Below are 20802 nucleotides of genomic sequence, written 5' to 3' on the forward strand. Positions count from 1 at the left end.
TCAAAAGAAAAGGGTGAAGAAGACAGATTAGCAGATAGAGCTTGGCATTTCTTTTAAGAAGGTAAAAATAAAGACAGTTAAACATTTAAAGAAAATATTATATTCTATACAATAAAACTGCAAAGAGAGCTTATAGGATTTTGAAAATACTGACAAATGTTTGGCAGACATAAAGTTAAGCATTTGACTTTATAAGGGAGGTAAATTTTCTGAGTCTATGCCTGTCTGGAAATGAACTAAGTTTGCCCTCATCATTAGTGGTCACGCTGGGCATACGAATCCCTTTTATTTTTTAGTTTTGGTCCTGGGAATTGGATTCAGGGACATTTAACTACTGAGCCACATCCCCAGTCCTTTTTATATTCTACTTTGAGATGGGGTCTTATGCTTATGGTCTTACTAAGTTGCTGAGGCTGGCACTGAACTTATGATCCTCCTGCCTCAGCTGGGATTATAGGCATGCATCATTGCTCAAAGCTGGGCATACAAATCTTTAACAATATTACTAATTCATCCAACACTGGATAATGCTGATGATATTATTCCTTTGTAAGTTATAAATTTTTTCTTCATTTTAGAGGCTTTCTGGAACTTCTATCACTAGTGTTCTAAAATTTGATAATGATCTATATGTATCTATATCATCTATATTTACATATGCCTATTCATTTTGAATAATATTAAGTTTAGCTATTGGAAATTTCTATGATTCTTTGATAATTTTTTTTTCCTTTTCATTTACTCTTTTTTTCTGGGATTCCTGTTAGTATAGTGTTGGATCTATACATTTATGTCTTATTTATTGACTCTCATATTTTCCTCTTTTGTCTTTTTACTCCATAAATACTTGGAGTTTTTCTCTCTCAACTCTTCTATAGAATTATTTTAATTTGGCAGTCATACTTTTAACATCCTTTTGTTCCTTGATTTTTTTTTCATAGTATTCTGGTTTTATTTAAATTTGCAGTATCACTGTAAATCTGAAGCTACTAATTAGAAGATTTTAGAAAGTTATCTTCAGGATGCGTTTTAGTATTTGTTTACCCTGTTCATGCTATAGATTTCCTCCTAAAATATCCAATGACCCTGGTTGCCCTTCATATTAAGAATGAGGAATAGCAGGCTGGCCTGGGCACTCAGGACACATGAGGCTTATCACCAAGAGGATTTGATATAACACCACTGATTGAATGTGAGAGGTGGGGGAGATGTTTGTGTCCTTAGTAATCCTCAGAGTCCTGAGGATTTCTGACTTGCAACATGGTAGGGATATTTTCAGTTGCTGTAACAGGAAACACAGGAAGATAAGTAGATTCATCAGAAAGCAAAAAAGAGAAAAAAATAAGAGGAAATAAGAAAAAAAGTTTACTTTCAGACATATAAGAACAGGTTGATACCATGGTGGAAAGTTTTAAGAGGCAGGTCTGGAGTCCAAGAGAAAGAAACAACTGGATTTTGACATTCAGAAACCACTGCCCAAACAGTTGCATACAGTTATTGGACTGGATGTCATGACACAAATAGTTTGAGAAAAGTAAAAAAAAAAAAGTTAAAGAAAAGGACAGCAAACAGGGAGACAACATTCTGAGGAAGAGTAACCCAGAAGAAAACTAAAAAACTAAAACTTAAAGATCAGGGGGGCTGAGGCTTTAGCACATATGGTTTTTCAGTCATCATAATAGGTGTTTGGTAGATATTTTCAATTAGAACTTGCATCCTTTGGTTTCGGGAAATTTTCTTATGTTACTTTTCCTTCCTCTGTCTTTTCTCATTTTCCATTTGTTATTTCTAGGTGATTTCCTCAGTATCTCTTTTCCTTCCTTAATGAATTATTAATTGCTGATAGTATAACTTTAATTTCTAAGAGCATGCACCTGTTTGCTGATAATTTTCTTTGTCTTACTCAATTCATGGGCAAAATATTTCTTTTTACTTCTCTGTGGTTATTAATTATAGTTTTTGTTTTACTGTCTTTCTTGTCTTACACATTTGCTTTTCATGAGAGGCTTTCCTCCATGCCTGGTGATCTTTCATTGTGTACTCATTTAAGAGTAAGACACTAAAATGCTATGCAACATTCCGTGTGGGAGACTTCCTATACAGTCATCACTGACTGTTTTCTTGGGGGATCACTTAACAGTCTCAATACATTTTTTTGTTAATCTAGTAAGGCTTTTCAAGGAGGATACAGTGCTAGCCACCAGGGAGCTGATAAGAGAAATATGATAATGATATCACCATTAATTGAGTAGTCTTTGGCTTAATCTGCTTATTTTCCACTTAGTGCTTTACTCCCTCAACTGCCTCTCTTCCTAAACATTGTTTTAAAAACATTTTTGTAAGAAAAGCAAAATAAAACAGTATTGTTATACACATAAAATATATAATAGACTGCTGTTACATCTACTAAATAATGTTTCATTTCAGAACTTTGTTCCATTCTACATTTTAAAGAATTTGTTTCTTTAAAGGTTTACCTCTTCACCTTTCCACTAATAAAATTGTTTAAGACTTGCTAAAACAAAAGCAATCTTCTCAACAACATCAAACAATGAAAGAAATCTTCCCCCCAAAAGAGAATTCTCAGGGCCTTCAAATAGAGGTGGGCTCCTTAATTGAGTTATTTAATTAAACTATTTTTAAAAAGAACTTTTACTACTTAAGCAATGACTAATTTTAGAAAACAGCATTTGAGAAATTTTTATTATGTATTAGAAGCAGTTTGGGAGGAAAGGTTAGGAATTACTTACAGAAATTACCTTTGCTACTATGAGAGTTTACTAACAGTGCATGGGAGTGATCAACATGGGTACTTTTCTAAAAATGCATGCCACTTGGATAACAATAAATTGAGCCTTCAGCATGTCAAATTCAGAAAAGAAAGGAGTGGGTAGAAATTATTCTAATAATTTCTTGACCAAAGGATACACTAAGAATATAATTTTAGCAAATGGGAAGATTTGCAATGATGATGGCTAATGAAATGATGGCTAAATTGGACAATAATGAATGTTGTCACAGGTAGTGAATCTTACAAGTTAGTATCTTGGCTATGGAGCTACCAGAAGCTAAAAGACTTAATAGGAATAAAGATTTCCTCTGAGGAAAGCAGGGAGAAATCCAATCCATACCATTAGTTATGATTTCTGATTACAGCCTTTGGGCAATTCGGCAGGAAGTTCATTGATGAGGTTTCTTTCACATTTAGCAGCTATGATTGATAGGAAATCAAGGGAGAAAACCTCTTTGCTGCATCCTAAAGATAATAATATGCACTAGATGAAAATAAAGAAAGGGTTTTTAAAACATGGGTTTTTAACTTGTGACCCATGGACTTCTCAAGACCTTAGAGGGCCTTCTGTGAGCCCCTGAAATTGACTATAAAATATTGTGTACACTGCACATGTGTTTTGAGAGAGCAGTTCTTTTTTTCCCATAGTCTCAAAGGGATTCAAGACCCATCTAAGATTATGAGAATAGGATAAAATATTTCAAAATGCACTTGTGGTTTTAAAACTCCATTTATTTCCTCACTTATTTAAGGTAAAGAGGGATTGAGAAATCACATGTCAAATATACACATGGGTAGTAAATCTAACTTTTATAAAGGAAACAAACATATGAAGTCTTTAGATAATTCATGAAAGTCCCTCTGGCTTCTCTCATGATAATTTTTCAAAACTGATGAATACCTATAGAGAGTAACTCCTATGCAGGCATAAAACATGCTACTAAAGTGTTTGCACAGTCAAAAAGAGGAAAACTGTTGCTGAGGTGAAGAGAAGAAAGCACAGGATTCTAATAGCTAGGAAATTACCATACTGGGTCTGGGGCTGTAGCTCATTGGTAGAGCGCCCGCCTTGCACATGTGAGGCATTGGGTTCAATCCTCAGCACCACATAAAAATAAATAAAGATACTGTGTCCATCTACAACTAAAAAATATTTAAAAAATTTACCATATTGGCAGGACTCAAAGACTTGAATATCACCTAGGTCAGCTTAAAACAAAACACACAACCCTAGATGTTTTGAGACAGAGGTATATTACCACTAAATCCTCAAGCAGGTTTCAGTTGGTATTTGGGACATGGCTGATTAATAATAGAAGAAACTTTTTTTTTGCCTTTTAAAAAATTGTTCTAATTAGCTATACATGACAGTAGAATGCATTTTGACATACTGTACACAAGAGGAGCACAACTTCTCTTTCCTCTTGCTGTACTGCACTCACACCAGTAGTATAATCACACATGTATATAGGGTAATAATTCTGTCTAATTTTAAGGTCCTTCCCATTTCCATATCCTCTCCCTTCCCCTTACTCCCTTCTGCACAATCTGAAGTTCCTTCATTCTTCCCTACTTCCCCACTATGGATCATTATCTGCTTATCAGAAAAAAACACTTGGCCTTTGGTTCTTTGGGATTGACTTATTTCACTTAGCATGATATTCTCTACTACCATCCATTTACCGTCAAATGCCATAATTCTATTCTTCTTTAAGGCTGAGTAATATTCCATTGTGTATATGTACTACATATATTTATCCATTCATCTGTTGAAGGGCACCTAGATTGGTTCCATAGTTTCGCTCTTGAATTGAGCTGCTATAAACACTGATGTTTCTGTGACACTATAGCATGCTAATATTAAGTCCTTTGGGTATAAACCAAAGAATGGGAAGACTGGGTCAAATGGTAGTTCCACTCCAAGTTTTCTGAGGAATCTCCATACTGCTTTCCATAGTGGTTGTACCAATTTGCAGTCCTACCAACAATGTATGAGTGTACCTTTTTCTCCATATTCTCACCAACATTTATTATTGCTTATATTCTTGATAATTGCCATTCTGATTGGAGTGAGATGAAATCTTAGAATACTTTTGATTTGCATTTCTCTAATTGTTAGAGATGATGAACATTTTTTCATATGTTTGTGGATCAACTGTATTTCTTCTTTTGTGAAGTGTTTGTTCAGTTCCTTAGTCCATTTATTGATTGGATTACTTTTGTTGTTGTTGTTTAAGTTTTTTGAGTTCTTTATGTATCTTGGAGATTAGTGCTCTATCTGATGTGAGTGTAGTAAAGATGTTCTCACACTCTCTGGGCTCTCCAAGTTATTGATAGTTTCTGTTGTTGTGAAGAAGCTTTTTAGTTTGAGTCCATCCCATTTATTGATTCTTAATTTTACTTCTTGTGCTTTAGGAGTTTTGTTAAGGAAGTCAGGTCCAAAGCTGACATGATGAAGATTTGGGCCTATTTTTTCTAAATGAAATTAACTTTTAATAACATACTGATTTATAGATACATATACTAAAAATAAATGCAAAATTTCTGTCTGTAAGATGTTTCTAATGATTGTTATGTTGTCCTTTCAATATTAATTTTTTTATCAAGTGTCCATTTTTAGTGGAGTTGGTGACACTTCTACAGCTGTCAGTGGCTTTACTAATTAAAGCACCTGAGAAAAAGGCAAAATAATTGTAAATAATACTTTCCAAATAAACACATTTTCTAAAAATGTTAAATTAAGTAATAACATGATTCTCTGCTACTTAGAGTCTAAAGAAATAACCTTATTGGTGTCACTGAAATGGAACAGAATCTTTAAATTCCAACAGTCATACTATTAGCTAAATATTAAGCACCATACCATACTGGCAGGCTGATATTTTAAGAACTAATGACTCTATTATTGTTATCATTTTCCTTAGTGGCCAAGATAGGCAGGAACACAGAAAGACAAAATATTTTTATGGTCTGGTAAAGCTTGGTTACTGCATAGCAAGATTTAATTAAAAAGTCTTTTATCTTTTTTTTTTTTTTTAAATACTTATTTATTTTTTTTAGTTTCCGGCGGACACAACATCTTTGTTTGTATGTGGTGCTGAGGATCGAACCCGGGCCGCACGCATGCCAGGCGAGCGTGCTACCGCTTGAGCCACATCCCCAGCCCCAAGTCTTTTATCTTTTATAACAATATTCTTGTACTTAGAAAAGACATTACAGTAATAAGTTACAGACAAACATCCTAACTCACCATGACTATTTGTCCTTAGAAAGAAATGATTAGAGAAAATAACCCTTTAAATGTGTGATAAATAAGGAACTTAAAAATAAATATTTCTAAAATTGAGATGTGATCCGAGCCTACAGTGATTTTTATCACAAGACTCATAGAAAAATGTAGTCAAGGCAACATGCCCATGTCATGATGAATGGAGACAGAGGAACATATACTCCTCTCTTCAGTCAAATAGCTGACACTAGCCATTGTGTTCCTCTCTTTTGTTCAATATTATTTTTGAAAAACAAAGGAAAAATCTTGCCTTTGGTGAGAAGTGCTAGGAATAAAAATTGTTAAATGCTTAAGATGGCAACACATGTTTTTATCTGGAAGGCTCAGGGACCTAATCTATTTGCTTTATTTTGTACCATGGTAAACTACTGGTCTTTTGAGACAAATCTTCTGGCCATGTGATAGGTTTAAAAGTCAGTTATTAGAACTGAAAGAGAGGAAAAGGAAATTTAGTAAAACTCATAAAAAACAATAAGGCACTTCAAAGCGTGGTGCTATTCCAGTGAAGCACAGGCCACCAATCAAAGCACTGATGTCAGGTTTAACAGACTTTGATCAAAGGGTAGCTCTGGTAGAAACCATTACTACCTCTTGTCATTTAGCTCTTGTTCCTAACAGAATTAATAAACCTCTGTTTTACAAACAGATGATTGGGACTTCATGCTGGTCTCCTGAAGGATAGGGAACTAATGATTAGAATTGTAATTAAAGAGCTCTCATTAATATTTGTAAACAAGCCAAAAAGAATCTGTTTTCAAGGATATAGAGTGAAGAAATAGGGTTTTAATCACCTAACTTAAAAAAAAAACAACCTTTAAATTATCTTAAAAAAGAAATGACTGATAGATTTTTAAAAAAAAGATATTCCAGGCCTGGGGTTGTGGTTCAGAGGTAGAGCACTCACCTAGCACATGTGAGGCCCTGAGTTTGATCCCCAGCCCCCGCCCCCCCAAAAAAAAAGAAAAAGAAAAAGATCAATCAAGGTATTGTATCCAACTACAGCTAAAAATTAAATATTAAAAAAAAAGATATTCTGTGGCTGGGGTTGTGGCTCAGTGGTGGAGTGCTTGCCTAGCATGCGCAAGGCGCTGGGTTCAATCCTCAGCACCCCATAAATGTCAAATAAACATATTGTGTCCACCCAAAACTTAAAATATAAATTAAAAAAAAAGATATTCCAAATTGTCCATTCCCAAGTAATTGAATAAAATTTTTAACAGTGATCTGATCTACTTTAAAGTAGAACTGGTTTTTCTCTTCAGGTTGGAGAAAATAGAACAATAAACTTACTCTGGTTTAAAAAAGGCATAAAATAAAATGTTATTAATTATTTTTATCAATGACATCAAAACTAGTACATGCAAATGTCTCCGAAATGGCTGTCTATTCTAATAGGAACAATTAGAATTTACAGCAAAATATCATATAATGTACCAATCACTAGAATGTCATTCAGAAAGTGTAATTAATCAACCAATGTTTAGTGTATGTCTTTGTATCATAATTTGTATCATAATTTCTCTTTTAAACTCTAGGTCTGACCTAGGACATCAGGTGAGGTACAGAAGCACCTCAAACTCAGGATGTTTGGAATGAATTCCTCATCTCTGTCTTTAAACCGTGCCTTTCCTACTGTCACAGTCTCTGCTCTTAACAGCTTGCCACACATTAACTATGAAATCCTCTGTGATGGACTAGTTTGACTAAACTGGATCTCTTCCCATTGCTTCAATCTGTCCTCTTCTTATCTACCTGCATGTATTTTACTGTGGCATTTCCCTTAAATGCCTGCTTCAATCCCTTCCTTCTACTCTCTCTGCAAATGTTGGTATTAGAAAAGAGTCCAACTAGGCCTCATTTTGTTGATTCTAACTCTGAACTGTATGAACTGTTTCTTCTCCTCTCTCTTATCACTTCTACTATTAGGAGTTTCGGGTGGAACTGAGGGCTCCTGATAACCCTCTGAATCCCTGACAAAGGAACTGGCTTAACTAATAGACCTGTAAATGCCTAATAGCACCATAATTTTTTTGGAGGGTAAGAGGTACATTATAAAAAACTGGTTACAATGCAAGGCCAAAATTAGATTTCCTATTTCTTACCTTAGCAGCAGAGGAGATGGGCCTTGGCATGCCCTTTCACTCTGCTCAAGGCAGAAGCAGCAAGCATAAGAGGGGCATATCTCTGGGGAATCACAGCAAGCCACCCACTTGAACTGTGGTAGCCCAAACAAGAGTGCTACCACAGTTCAAAATCAAGGAGAAAAAGCCTGAAAGTGGAGGGAAAGAAAAATCTTTTCCCTATAGGCAGAAACTGGATGGGAATCTGGACAGAAATAATCCATTTCCCAATAACACTGCCTTCAAGAACTTCTGTCTTTTTTCCCCTCCAACTCTTTTCCCACATTGCCACTATGATTATTTTTTGAAAACAAAAATCCAATCATGTCATTCATCTGCTCAAGAACTTCCAATGAGGGTGGGGATATAGCTCAGTTGGTAGAGTGCTTGCCTTGCATGCACAAGCCCCTGGGTTCAATCCCCAGCACCACAAAAGAAAAAATCAAAAACAAACAAACAAACAAACAAAACTCTTCCAATGACAATACATTCTTCCAGGATAAAGTCAGACTTCTAGGAATGTCATGTATGGGCTTCTCTCCATCTGGTTAGTACCCAAGTTTTAGGCTTCTTCTCTCCTTTGACACTTCTTGTGTGCCTTACACTCACACATTTATATGATCTTCCCATTCCCAAAATAGTTGATATCTTTTCACATAGCTGTGCTTTGGGTATTCTTTCTGCCTGAAATGGGACCTACTCACTCTCTTTGAACTCATCCTTCTAAATCTAACTTAGATGTTTCCTTATGGAAACTTTCCCACATCCACCAAGTGGTTATTTATTCTGTCCTGTGTTCCCAGAGTCTGGTTTACATACCTCAATTTTTCACATTTATCATCCTGCATTACATGATTTGCTTATAATTACCTCTCCCAACTAAAGAGTGGGCTCCAAAGGAGAATTAGCCATTTTCCTCATCCTTGCATCCTCAGAGACTAGCATGTCTTTTTAAAAACAATTTTATTGAGATGTAATTTAAAAAGTGTTTATATGCCATAAGTTCACCCTTTTAAAATGTCCAATTCAATGACTTTTAGTAAATTCATAGTTGTGCAACTATCACCATTGTTTAATTGTGGAACATTTTCATTACCCTCAGAAGAAACCCCATACTCATTAGGTAGAAATCACTTCCCATCCCTTCCTTCCACAAGCCCCTGACAAGCCACTTTATGTTTCTGTGGATTTGCCTATTCTGGCCAATTCATATATATGGAGCCACACAATAGCCTTTTTGTCTGTTTTTCACTTAGTATGATATTCTCAGGACTTCATTCCTTTTTAAGGTCAAAAAGTATTTCATTGTATGGATAAACCACATTTTGTTCATCAATTCAATTTATGGACACTTGGATAGCTCTAGCTCATTGACTATAATGAATCATGCCGCTGTGATATTTATGTACAAGTGTTTGTGAGGACATATGTTTTCAATTCTCTTGAGAACAGAATTTCTGGGTCATACAGATTTTATGCTTAACATTTTAAGAAATTGTTAGGCTCTTTCTCAAAATGGCTGCAGGATTTTACAGTCTCACAAACATTGCATGAATGTGCTAATTTTTCTATATCATTACCAATACTTGTTTTCTTTTTAAATTTTAATCATCCTAGTGGGTGTGAAGTGGTATCTTATTGTGGTTTTGATTTTCATTCCATATAATCTTTTTTTTTTTTAATTTTAATATTTATTTATTTATTTTTTTAGTTTTCGGCGGACACAACATCTTTGTTTGTATGTGGTGCTGAGGATCGAACCCGGGCCGCACGCATGCCAGGTGAGCGCGCTACCGCTTGAGCCATATCCCCAGCCCCCATATAATTTTAATCAATGTTTATATGATGATCTTTGAATGCCTGTGCAGAGTACACATCTCATAAACACTGGCAAAACCAAACCAAAGTGTTTCAATGTTTGTATATTTCTCAAATATTTATGGAGGGCTCACAATGTGCTAACTCTAAAGCATCTACTAGAGTGTGACAAAGGTATGAGAGATGACTTTGCAGCAAAAGGGCCAGGGTTCAAATCCCAGCTCTACTATTTATTGTTTGTACAAACTTAGGCAGATTGCAATACCCTTCTTAACTCAGTGGGGAATGATAACTATCTGCCTCTTAGTGTTGCTGTGAAGGTTAAATAAGATCATGAATATTAAGGGTTTAGCATAGTGGCTACATAGAAGAAGTTCTCCATACAGGTTAATTCTTATTACTTAAGTCACAAAGATAAACAAGACAAAAGTAACACAATATGAAAAGTTATGATTATCAGTTATTTATGTCTATATCCATAATAATGAGGCTACACTGTGATTCTTATTATTAGGCTACCGTGTAGACTAATCACATAGTATTTATAGGGTTATTTGATTTTCTAAAATGTATACTAAATAAATATTCTAATTTAAGATGTGTTGGCCCCAAGAAAACAGTGCCCTAACATATTCATAAATGAGATTTTTGGACAAGACAGATTTAGACTTTATGAAAACTACTGCCCCTATGATCAATTTTTTTTTCCATTATTACTGTTTATTTAACTAGACAATTATACTATGGTAAAAAGGTTATTTTTTTATGAGATAATTTTTTATTTGAACTTTTTAGCCTACAAGACAAACATTTCATACAATGTTTGCATTTGATAAAAAAATGCAGTTTGTTTTTTAATTTTTGAGAGTATATTTAAAAATTTTAGTTATACTGAGGAGTTCTCCTTCCCAACTACAGTTATTTTTTTTGCAGCAGACCAGCCATCATCTTATATATTTTTAGTGTAAATATGGGTATTTGAAGTGTAATTTTGTTTTGGGTAAAAGTGTTTGAGAAGCTTATGAGGACAAAGACCAGGGAACTTGAGGACAACTGTGATGAGGCAGGCCAAAGCTCTCAGCAGACAGGGAAGGTAAAGAAGGGAGGCAACCAGGAAGAGATTCATGAAGAGAAAGGAAAACTGGGAATATTGAACTAAGAATGCATAAAATTAAAACAACTGATATGGAAAACTAGAGACTTCAGTACAGTCGAAGCAAGAAATGACTGGGAATAGCTGTTCTGGCTCATTGAGGAATTTCCTGAGGTCTGTTTCACAATGGAAAGATTATTACTATATGAAGTAAAAAAATGGAATCAGCTCTGGCTTACTGAACTTGGAAGAAAAGAAGCCAAGCAGGAAGGAGTCACAGCCTAAGTGGAAGTCAGATTCATTACCCACACTAAATTTGAGTCCTTTTTTTGCTCAACCCACTTATTATTTATGCCCCATGTTTCCCTCAGGATACTTTTTAATTTATGTATAATGGATGAAAAGGAACTTAGAAGCCATATAGTAATCTAGGGCTTTAAATAACTGGATATATTATGTTTCTGATTATCTAATTAATGGGGAAAGGAGAAAAAGAATATGGAAAGGCCTTAAAGAGGTTTAAGAGAAGGAACCAAGTTCCCCACACTACAGCTAAAGAAGGAACAGCCCTTAGAAGATGATAGCCAAATGAAAACCAGAGAGAAGAAGCAGCTCCCTATCAGTCTACTTTATGTAGAAACAGCCTTTTATCACTCGGAAGTTGAAAATATACACTAATATTATCCATACCTTTCTTTCCATCTGGAGGCAACCAACCTTATAACTCAATGGGTAAGAAAATCAAAACCCCTCAGCCTGGGATGGTGCAATACAAGCAACCTGGGGGGCTAAGGCAGGAAAATCAAAGTTTGAAGCCAGCCTTGGCAACTTAATGAGACCCTGAGCAACTTAGCAAGACCCTGTCTCAAAATAAAAAATAAAAAAGGACTGGAGATATAGCTCAGTAGAAGCACCCCTGGGTTCAATCCCTAATACCAGCACGACCCCCTCCCCCTGCCCCAATTTAAAATTTCAAATATGAAAAAAGGAAGAAGTGGAAAGAAAATTGACTGCATCTGAGACAGTACCCTGGGGATGAAATGACTCCCACATAGGACTGCTTACTTAGGGACTGGCAACCACAATGTGCAGAGGCATCTTTCTTCATGGAGGTGAAATCTGTTTTCTCCATCTGAGTTGGATTTCAAGTTGGCTTTTATTTGAGCTAATAAATAATTTCTTTTAAAAACATAAACATATTGGGATGGGCAAAGAATTGTGACTCATGAATTTGTGTGGATTATTGAAATACCAATGCTTAACAACAGGTAGAGGAGAGGTATGTGCCAAGCTTGGGTTGAAATAGAGTCATAGAAGCCCATGTGATGCTTGATTATGGAGAGAATCAGAAAGTCCTAGTGGTGAGTTGAAGGAGTAAAATGAAGGGATTGAAGAATGGCTAAAAAAATTACCAAAATATTTCAATATTTTAAAAACTTATACAAAGTACATTTATACTAGTATACAGTACTGGAGTCCCAGTATTGGTTCTATGTATTTTTCTTTCAGTCTCAATAGTTAGGTGAGTTATGTGGCAGAAAGAGGACACTGATTAAAAGAGAGAGAGAGAGAGAAAAAAAAAAAAAAGATAATGTAATTTTGAAGGACACAGTATCAGAAGAGAAAGAAGGCAGGAAACATCAAAAAATACAAAATTTGTGTCTAGGAAAGTATTTCATTCTTCTCCTTTTCCTAATCACAGATCTCCCTGTCCCCAGGAATCATAATCAGCAATATTACGCTCTAGGTCAATTCTCAGAAAAATAATTTGCCAAAATCTCATATGCTATTTGCCCAGTGACCAACAGGTTAAAAAGTAAATACACCTAAAATGTAATTCAATGAAGATCAATTTGCCAAATTCATTGGTTTTCTAGAAATCATTTACAGGGTTTGTAGCTTTTAGAATCTGATTAATTGGCAGAAGTAAGAAGACTACAGGGAGCCAGGTAAGCAAGGTGTTAAACCTCTAGACTCTTTTTCTGCCCTCAGTTTACCATTTCTTTTCCTCAGGTTTACTCTCTGCTCTCGGTCTAATCTTCTTTGAGCTTCTCAGTCTTCCCATCTCTGGGTTGACAAGTTGAGCTGAGTCATGTGCTAACTACATAGTCAATCTATCTTCCTATAGAAGAAGGTCACTCTTCTTTGCTCCAGCTCCGTCAGTTGCAGCTGCAGGGAGCTGGGACAGAGATGAAATGAACATTCCTTAAAATGCTAACTGATATCACAGAACTATCCACAAGCTGCTAAAAAACATCCAATTAGAACTGCTATAAATTTGTAGTCAAGGAAGTTTTTGATGACAACTGGCAAGTCTGGTTAATTTGGTGAAATTTAAATGACAAAACTGGAAGTAACTTAAAAATGCTAATGCTGAAAAAAACTTTTAAAGGCTTTTTAGAAGGCTCAGAAAGAAATCAGCATAAATAGAAAAATTCCCATTGGAAATGCTGAAGTTCTGACAGTATAAAGAAAAAAAAATATGTTCATTGGTACACTAAATTCCTTAAGCCTTTTCAAAAACTGAACATTTCTTAAAATGCACAAGGCTGGAGCATAAAGATAGAGAGGTCATTGCCCACCTAAAGTCAACCAAAGCACATTTTGCATGTTGGCCAAACAACAAACAACTAAATACAAACAAAGCAGACCAACTCAAAACACAGGATACTTACATTTTAAGATACAATTTATATAAAACCATGTGTGTATAAACACATGCACTGGAAAATCTGTGTTAAGATAACACTAGACTAGGGAAGACATACATGTAACTCAAGAAAGTAAGATTTGGTAAATATGAATTTTTCTTTCACCTTGTATGTAGATAGTTTTTTTCAGACAAACTTTAAAAAACAATAAATATGTACACATGTGGGAAGATACATTTCAAAAGCTTAGTTATCTATCTTGGAAATAAACTTTAAAAAAAAAATATGGAACGCTCCTTGAATTTGTGTGTCATCCTTGTGCAGGGGCCATGCTAATCTTCTCTGTGTCTTTCCAATTTTAGTATATGTGCTGCCTGCTGAAGAGAGCACAGAAATGAACTCTTAAAAATAATCTGAAATTTAAGGAACTTTAGAGAAAAAAGCAGCCATGAGCATAGTTTTATTTATATATTTTGCAAAGACCTAGGATATCTACTGATTTATTTATAAAATAAGTAACATTGTTAAAAGAAAGTAGTTTCTGAAGCTAAAAAAAACTTAGAAATCATCCCTCTAATTTTTAGCAAGAATTAACAGAATGGCTTTCTAGTATTGAAGGAAAAAAAGGTATTAGCTTTTCAAATAAGGTACATTTAAAAACTTGGTATGATTCCAAATAAAATGTTTAATGGAACTAAATTTTACATTAAAATTTTAACTTTGTGTTATAAGAAAATATTTTAATTTTGTTCCTACAATTTCTGATTGATTCTTTGGAAAATTAAAAGTAAACTCTTCGGGGGCTGGGGTTGTAGCTCAGTGGCAGAGCGCTTGTCTAGCATGTGTGAGGCCCTGGGTTTGATTCTCAGCACAACATATAAATAAATAAAATAAAGGCCTCTCGATAACTAAAAAAAAAAAAAAGAAAAGCAAAAATAAACTCTTTATAACTCTGCACCATATTGCCTAGGAGGCAGAAAACACAATGAAATTATAAATTTCTCTAATACAGTATTTAGTATTGAGTCATACATGGCCTCCAATAGCATGAGTATCACAAACATCCTTATTCCTACTATACAAAATTTACAGATGCTAACATTTTCATATTTACTTCTATTCTTTTTCTTTTTTAAAAAATACATAAATGTAAGTATTCTTGTGTGTGTGTGTGTGTGTGTGTGTGCTGTGCCTTTAAAAAATAACGTTTTGATTTTCAGGTGTGGTAATGTTGATACATATAAATCTAATTTGATTCACATTAACTTCTAAATAGCACTTTATGACAATTTATGTATCTATTCACCTATTGAGTAAATATGTTGATGATGGTAAGAATCAGAATTTTCACTGTTGGCTAAGGAAAATATAAATATTTTTATTTGTATAGACAGAAAAGATGAAGAAGAACTTGGTGATGCTGGATTCTAACTGAAGCTATTAGTAGGATTTTATGACTTAAAAATGCATACATACATATATATCTATTTTTCCATGCAAATATGAATGTAACTCTGTATACTGAAAAGAGTCTAGAAGCAATGATACCTAAAGGGAATTTTAAAAATCCTAATTTGTAAATATTATTTCATAGGAAAGACAACAAAGGTTTATTAAAGAAATGGTCAGTTCCAAGCCTGGGGCAAGGAAAACTCAAGGTGAATCTGGAATATTTTGTGTGCCAGAAAAAGAGAAAGAACTACTCAGGAATTATGGGAATGTTTACAGAAACAAAACAAAACAAAACAACAGTTTAAAGGAGATTTCACAGGACAGATCTAAGCTTAAAGATAAAAAAGAAAAAAAAAGTGAAGGATTATAATGCATTAAATATTAATAACAAAAATAAAAGAATCTTCAACTTTATAGTGATATTTTTTTAAAGGAGGAAAAATAAATTTCTTCTTTGTAGAAAAACAACAGCTAATAAATATGGAAGCAATGGTAGAATTAGAAAACCACCATTTTGAAACTGTTTCAGGCAAAAATCATCAGTGAATGCTAAAACCACTGGGTGAAAGATTTTGGGGAAAGAATGGACACATGATTTGAAATTATCACACCATATATTATTTGCTAATTGCAAAAGAAAAAAGTTATTTTTAGAATTTGCCTTATTTTAGTAAGGTGGAAATTATTATATTTATTGGTTAGGAAGGTCTTCTCTTTAGTCTTTGCCTATTTTTCTGTTGATTTTCTTGTGTTGTATTGAGTTGTACAAATTTCTTATATACTTTGGATATTGTATTTTGAAAGTCTTTACTCAGACTATAACTTATTTGTAGGACATTTTGTATAACAAAAGTTTTGATTTTGATATAGACAAATACATCTCTCATTTCCTTTACAATTTGTGCATTTTGAGGCAAATTTCATTTACTTTCCCCTATTTTCAGTCATAAAGTGTTTTAGTCAGTTTTTTTGCTGCTGTGACTAAAGGACCTGACCAGCACAATTATAGAGGAGAAGAGATTTATATGAGGGCTCAAGATTTCAGAGGTCTTAGTCCAAAGAAGGCAAGTGCCATCCCTCAGGGCTCGAGGTGAAGCTGAACATCATGGTGGAGTATGTGGTAAAAAGAACTAGCTCACATCATGATGATCAGAAAGCAGAGAGAGAGTTCTTCACTTGCTAGATACAAATATATATATCCCAAAGCCACACCCCAATTCCTATACCATACCACTTCAGTTACCATTCAGTTAACCCCAATCAGGGGATTAATTCACTGATTGGGTTAAGACTCTTACAATCCAATCATTTCTCCTCTGAACCTTCTTACATTGTCTCACATGTGAGCTTTTGGGGGATACCTCACATCCAAACCATAACATAAAGAAAGCCTCCCATATTTTCTTCTGAAAGTTGGATCCTATTCAGTTTATTTAATTAATGAGCTGAACCATAAAGGCTGAAATGTTAGAAAATAAAAGCTACTGTAGCAGCCTCTGATCAATGTTAATTTTTGTTCTATGAGGTTTTCCAGCTTTAAGTGAAGACCCCTTTTAAGAGCATTGAATAATTGAGTTACTACTTAAAACCATAAGATAAAGTTATACTTTCAGGATATTAAAAAAAGTAGAGAAGAACAAGTCAAATCATCTTACATGAGTGAACAAAACTTCCTTCCTGAGATCTTCAAAATTGTCATTTGGAGTCCATGCTTCAGCAAAATGCAGGAAATCCCATTTTTCCTTATCATCTTCTTCAGCCTGAAGCTGTTCCTTCCTACCATTTAATGTGCTCCCAGTGACCCGGACCTGTAAGATGAAAAAACATATGAATTTTATAACAGTTTATCTCACAGATGACATTCATTAAGTAGTAACTTGATTTTGCATTTAAACCATAAGTTATCCACTAAGAGAATATTACTATTCCAACTTTAGTAGTATAGATATTCAAAATTACAACCAAATTACCATCTCAATGATTTCTATGCTTAATGAGGGAAAGATCTAACTAGAAACATTACAATATTTGCTTTTCTCATAAAAGCTTTTAATATTTATATGCTTTGAATTTTAACTTATAGATAATAGGCCATTTTGAATATCTATACTCACTGATTGAAAAATACTGCAACAGAATGAATATTTATGCTGCCTCCCAAAATCTATTAAGATGTAATTCTGGCTCCCGATGTGATGATATTAGGAGGCTGGAACTTTGGGAAGTGATTATGTGGTAAAGGTGGAGCCTTCACGAATGGGAATACTACACTTATAAAACAGACTCCAGAGAGTTCTCTTTCTATCATGTGAAGATACAAGAAGCTGGCAGACTACAACTTGGAAGAGGGCCCTCATCAGAATCCAACCATGCTGGCACCCTGATCTCAAACTTCTAACCTCCCCAACTGTGAGGAATAAATTTCTATTGCCCTCGTGTCAACAGTATATAGTATTTTGTTACAATAGCACTTATTAAGACAGAAATCCTCTAATACTTAGTCAAGGCCTTTCTATAAACATCCTTCCAGATTAGGGAGAAGAGATAGTTTAGAGAACAGAGCAAATAATGCCATTCCTAACTTTTCTTTTTTATTTTGGGTACTGGGGATTGGATCCCAGTATACTTTTCCACTGAGCTATATACCTCGTCCTTTTTATTTTTACCTGGATACAAGGTCTCACTAACTGGCCCAGACTAGCCTTGAATTGTGATACTCCTGCCTCAATGTCCTGAGTTCCTGAGATTACAGGTGTGTGCCACCATACTCAGCTCATTCCTAACGTTTCTAGGGTCTGGGTAAGGATGTCCTTTGTCTAATATTAGATCAGAACTCAAGAATCTTTCTGGAAAGGATTTAGACTTAGGCTACAAAAAGAACTTGGAGTTTCAAATATTAGGTTCCTTGCTAGCTGATCCTATTCTTCTAGTTCTGAAGCAGTAGAATCAGTGGTAAGCACTATGATCTCTATTATCATTACCTTGGTGTACTTTGCCTGAAGACATTAAATCTCAGCTTTTTTTTTTTTAAGGTGGACACAATATCTTTATTTTATTTTTATGTGGTGCTGAGAATTGAACCCAGTGCCTCACGCATGCTAGGCGAATGCACTACCACTTAAGCCACATCCCCAGCCCAAATCTCAGCTTCTTAACTGATTCAGGCTATAGATCATAATAAGCAAGTTAGTAACTTGGTTTAAATGCAAATTCTACCTTTCGATTCAGCATTCCCCACATAAGGGTGTCCAGAGTCCCATTTGCAATAAGGTAGTGAATAGTCACAGAACTGCACTGTCCAATTCGGTGAGCACGGTCTTCTGCTTGTTTTATATGTCCAGGGTCCCAGTACAACTCAGCAAATACAACATGACTTGCAGCAGTAAATGTTAAACCCTAAGCAAAAGATAGTGAAGAAACTGAGATGCAAATAAATTAAAAACTGTAACACAACAGTCATATACAATAAAGTCTTTCTGAATATGTTAAATGGAGATCATCAGAGGACTTAGAAACAAATCAGTTGTTCATTTTAAGCCAAATTAAGAAGATTCAAAAAAGTTAAAAGATTGCTTATTGCAAGACAGCCAAGTGAACTACAAAAAATATATTTAAAAGACATTTTGATGTTTCAAAATGTTTCAGGTTGATGGATATACATAAACAAAATCACTTCATTCTTTGATGAAGACTGGATTCACTTTAACACTGGAAAATCTAATAAAATATATAATAAAGGTGAATATAATTTCTAACACATGGTATCCATAGCAACTAGGCAGACAGTATCAACATCCTCTTCATTTAATTCAAACTGCAGTACTATAAAGTAAGAAAATCATGTCTTCAGTGATACTTTTTTCTACCTGTGAAATTTCTCATGATACATCCTGAAGACACTGAAGTTTAGTGCTTTATGTCTCAATATATATAATGCAACAGCATTTTTTTTGTAATTGCATTTTGCATGAATTTGAAATAGTGTGACATAAAAATATGAACTGTCTTATTGTATAAGCAATATGAAATAATGCAAATTTCCTCAAATAAAAATTGTGTCAAAGATGCATGATGTTAAAGTTGGTAGACTGAGTGAGATGTAAACAATGCTTATACTATGGCCATATAGTAGTAAACGATGTTAGGTAATGGTCAGAAAATCTACCAACCTTTAGGAAGATGGTCTAATCCATGGTGTTGTTCACATGCATTGAAAGTTCTATGAGTGAGTAGTTTTTGTGATGATATTATTTTAACTTAAAATGTTTTTGTGTCATATAACAAACTCATATTAGCATTCATTTAATGGAGCACTAGGTTTCAAGCTGAAAATTTCATTAAAACCAGTCACTTTATAAAATAGGTTACAATAACAAAAACATGGATAGAGCCGAATAAACACAATGTTGAAACCCACTGCTATTTAGGACCAAATGTACTATCAAATATTAGAGATGATGCTGAAAAATAAGAAGTAGCATTTAGAGAGGAACACCTTTAAACTTGTAAAAAGGATCACATGACCATATAAGAATAAAGGAAAATATGCTGTCAAGATCACTGTCATCTTTTTTTTTTGGGTGGTGCTGTGGATTGAACCCAGGGCCTTGCGCATTTGAGGCAAGCACTCTACCAACTGATCTATATCCCCAACCCCTCTATATCATCCTGAGAGCTGTTAACCTATAATGTAAGATTCTCAGTGCTAAGAACAAAGCTCTTCCTACTTTCCTTTATTCCTATGAAGATATTAGTCTTCAAAGTATAAGAGTCTTGAATTATAATAGGTCTTCAGGAGCACAGCTTTGAATAATATGGGAGTGACTTGTACATTCTTAACTTCAAAAAGTCATTTATTTTTTAATTGTATTTTTAATTTGAAAAAGTCTGCCTGGTTTTCTCCTACGTATCACCAACCTTGCTATAAATACTCCATTTCTAATTTTAAGCTTTTCTTAGTATTTCTATATCTGGAATACTATTAACAGATACTGAGCTCAGATTACTGGACATACAATGCAACATGACAGAAGTATTGAGATAACCCTCCCTTTAATTTGAATTCCTTCTGAGTTCCAGAAATGCTTCATCCTCAGAATTTCTTTTTTTATACAATTTTATTTTTTAAAATATATTTATTTTTTTAGTTTTAATCAACACAATACCTTTATTTTACATTTATGTGGTGCTGAGGATCGAACCCAGTGCCTCATGTATGCAATGCAAGCACTCTACCACTGAGCAACAACCCCAGCGCTATATATACAATTTTATTTAAATCATTTAGCTGAGTAGAAGCAGATCTTTGCTATATATTAGGTTGCAGGCACAGAAGTACTCTCAATTAGTTTTCTGTATGTTGAATTACTGACTTAACACTTACGTAGGAATATTTTAGAATATAGGAGAAAAAAGGACAGAAAGATCCCCTCAATATAGTGTGGCTATGACTGTCATTGCTTTCCCTAATATTTATTCTTCTCTTATTCCTATATAACATAACACCTGGATTTTAACAGGGGTACTGGGAATAAAGACTACTCTTTCCAGCTTCCCTTGTAAGTTTGGAGTGACCATGGGACTAACTG

The 20802-nt window shown here is 34.4% G+C and overlaps 1 protein-coding gene and 1 non-coding gene across 8 annotated transcripts in view; both read right to left on the reverse strand.

Moving 5' to 3' along the window:
- Positions 1–20802, reverse strand: part of Zranb3 (zinc finger RANBP2-type containing 3) — a 224187-nt gene that overhangs the window by 36675 nt on the left and 166710 nt on the right. For all 7 annotated transcript variants that reach the window (XM_048812202.1, XM_048812201.1, XM_048812199.1 and 4 more), the window contains 2 exons: positions 18431–18610; positions 16870–17022 (listed from right to left, as the gene is read on the reverse strand). In XM_048812202.1, coding sequence (XP_048668159.1) covers positions 16870–17022; positions 18431–18610 — 333 coding nt within the window. The remainder of the gene's footprint in view (positions 1–16869; positions 17023–18430; positions 18611–20802) is intronic.
- On the reverse strand, positions 14042–14152 carry LOC125619481. The gene has a single exon (XR_007351035.1). It is a non-coding gene; the product is annotated as a U6 spliceosomal RNA (small nuclear RNA).

Source organism: Marmota marmota, unplaced genomic scaffold (genome assembly GCF_001458135.2).
Source record: "Marmota marmota marmota unplaced genomic scaffold, marMar, whole genome shotgun sequence".
NCBI classification, from domain to species: domain Eukaryota; kingdom Metazoa; phylum Chordata; class Mammalia; order Rodentia; family Sciuridae; genus Marmota; species Marmota marmota.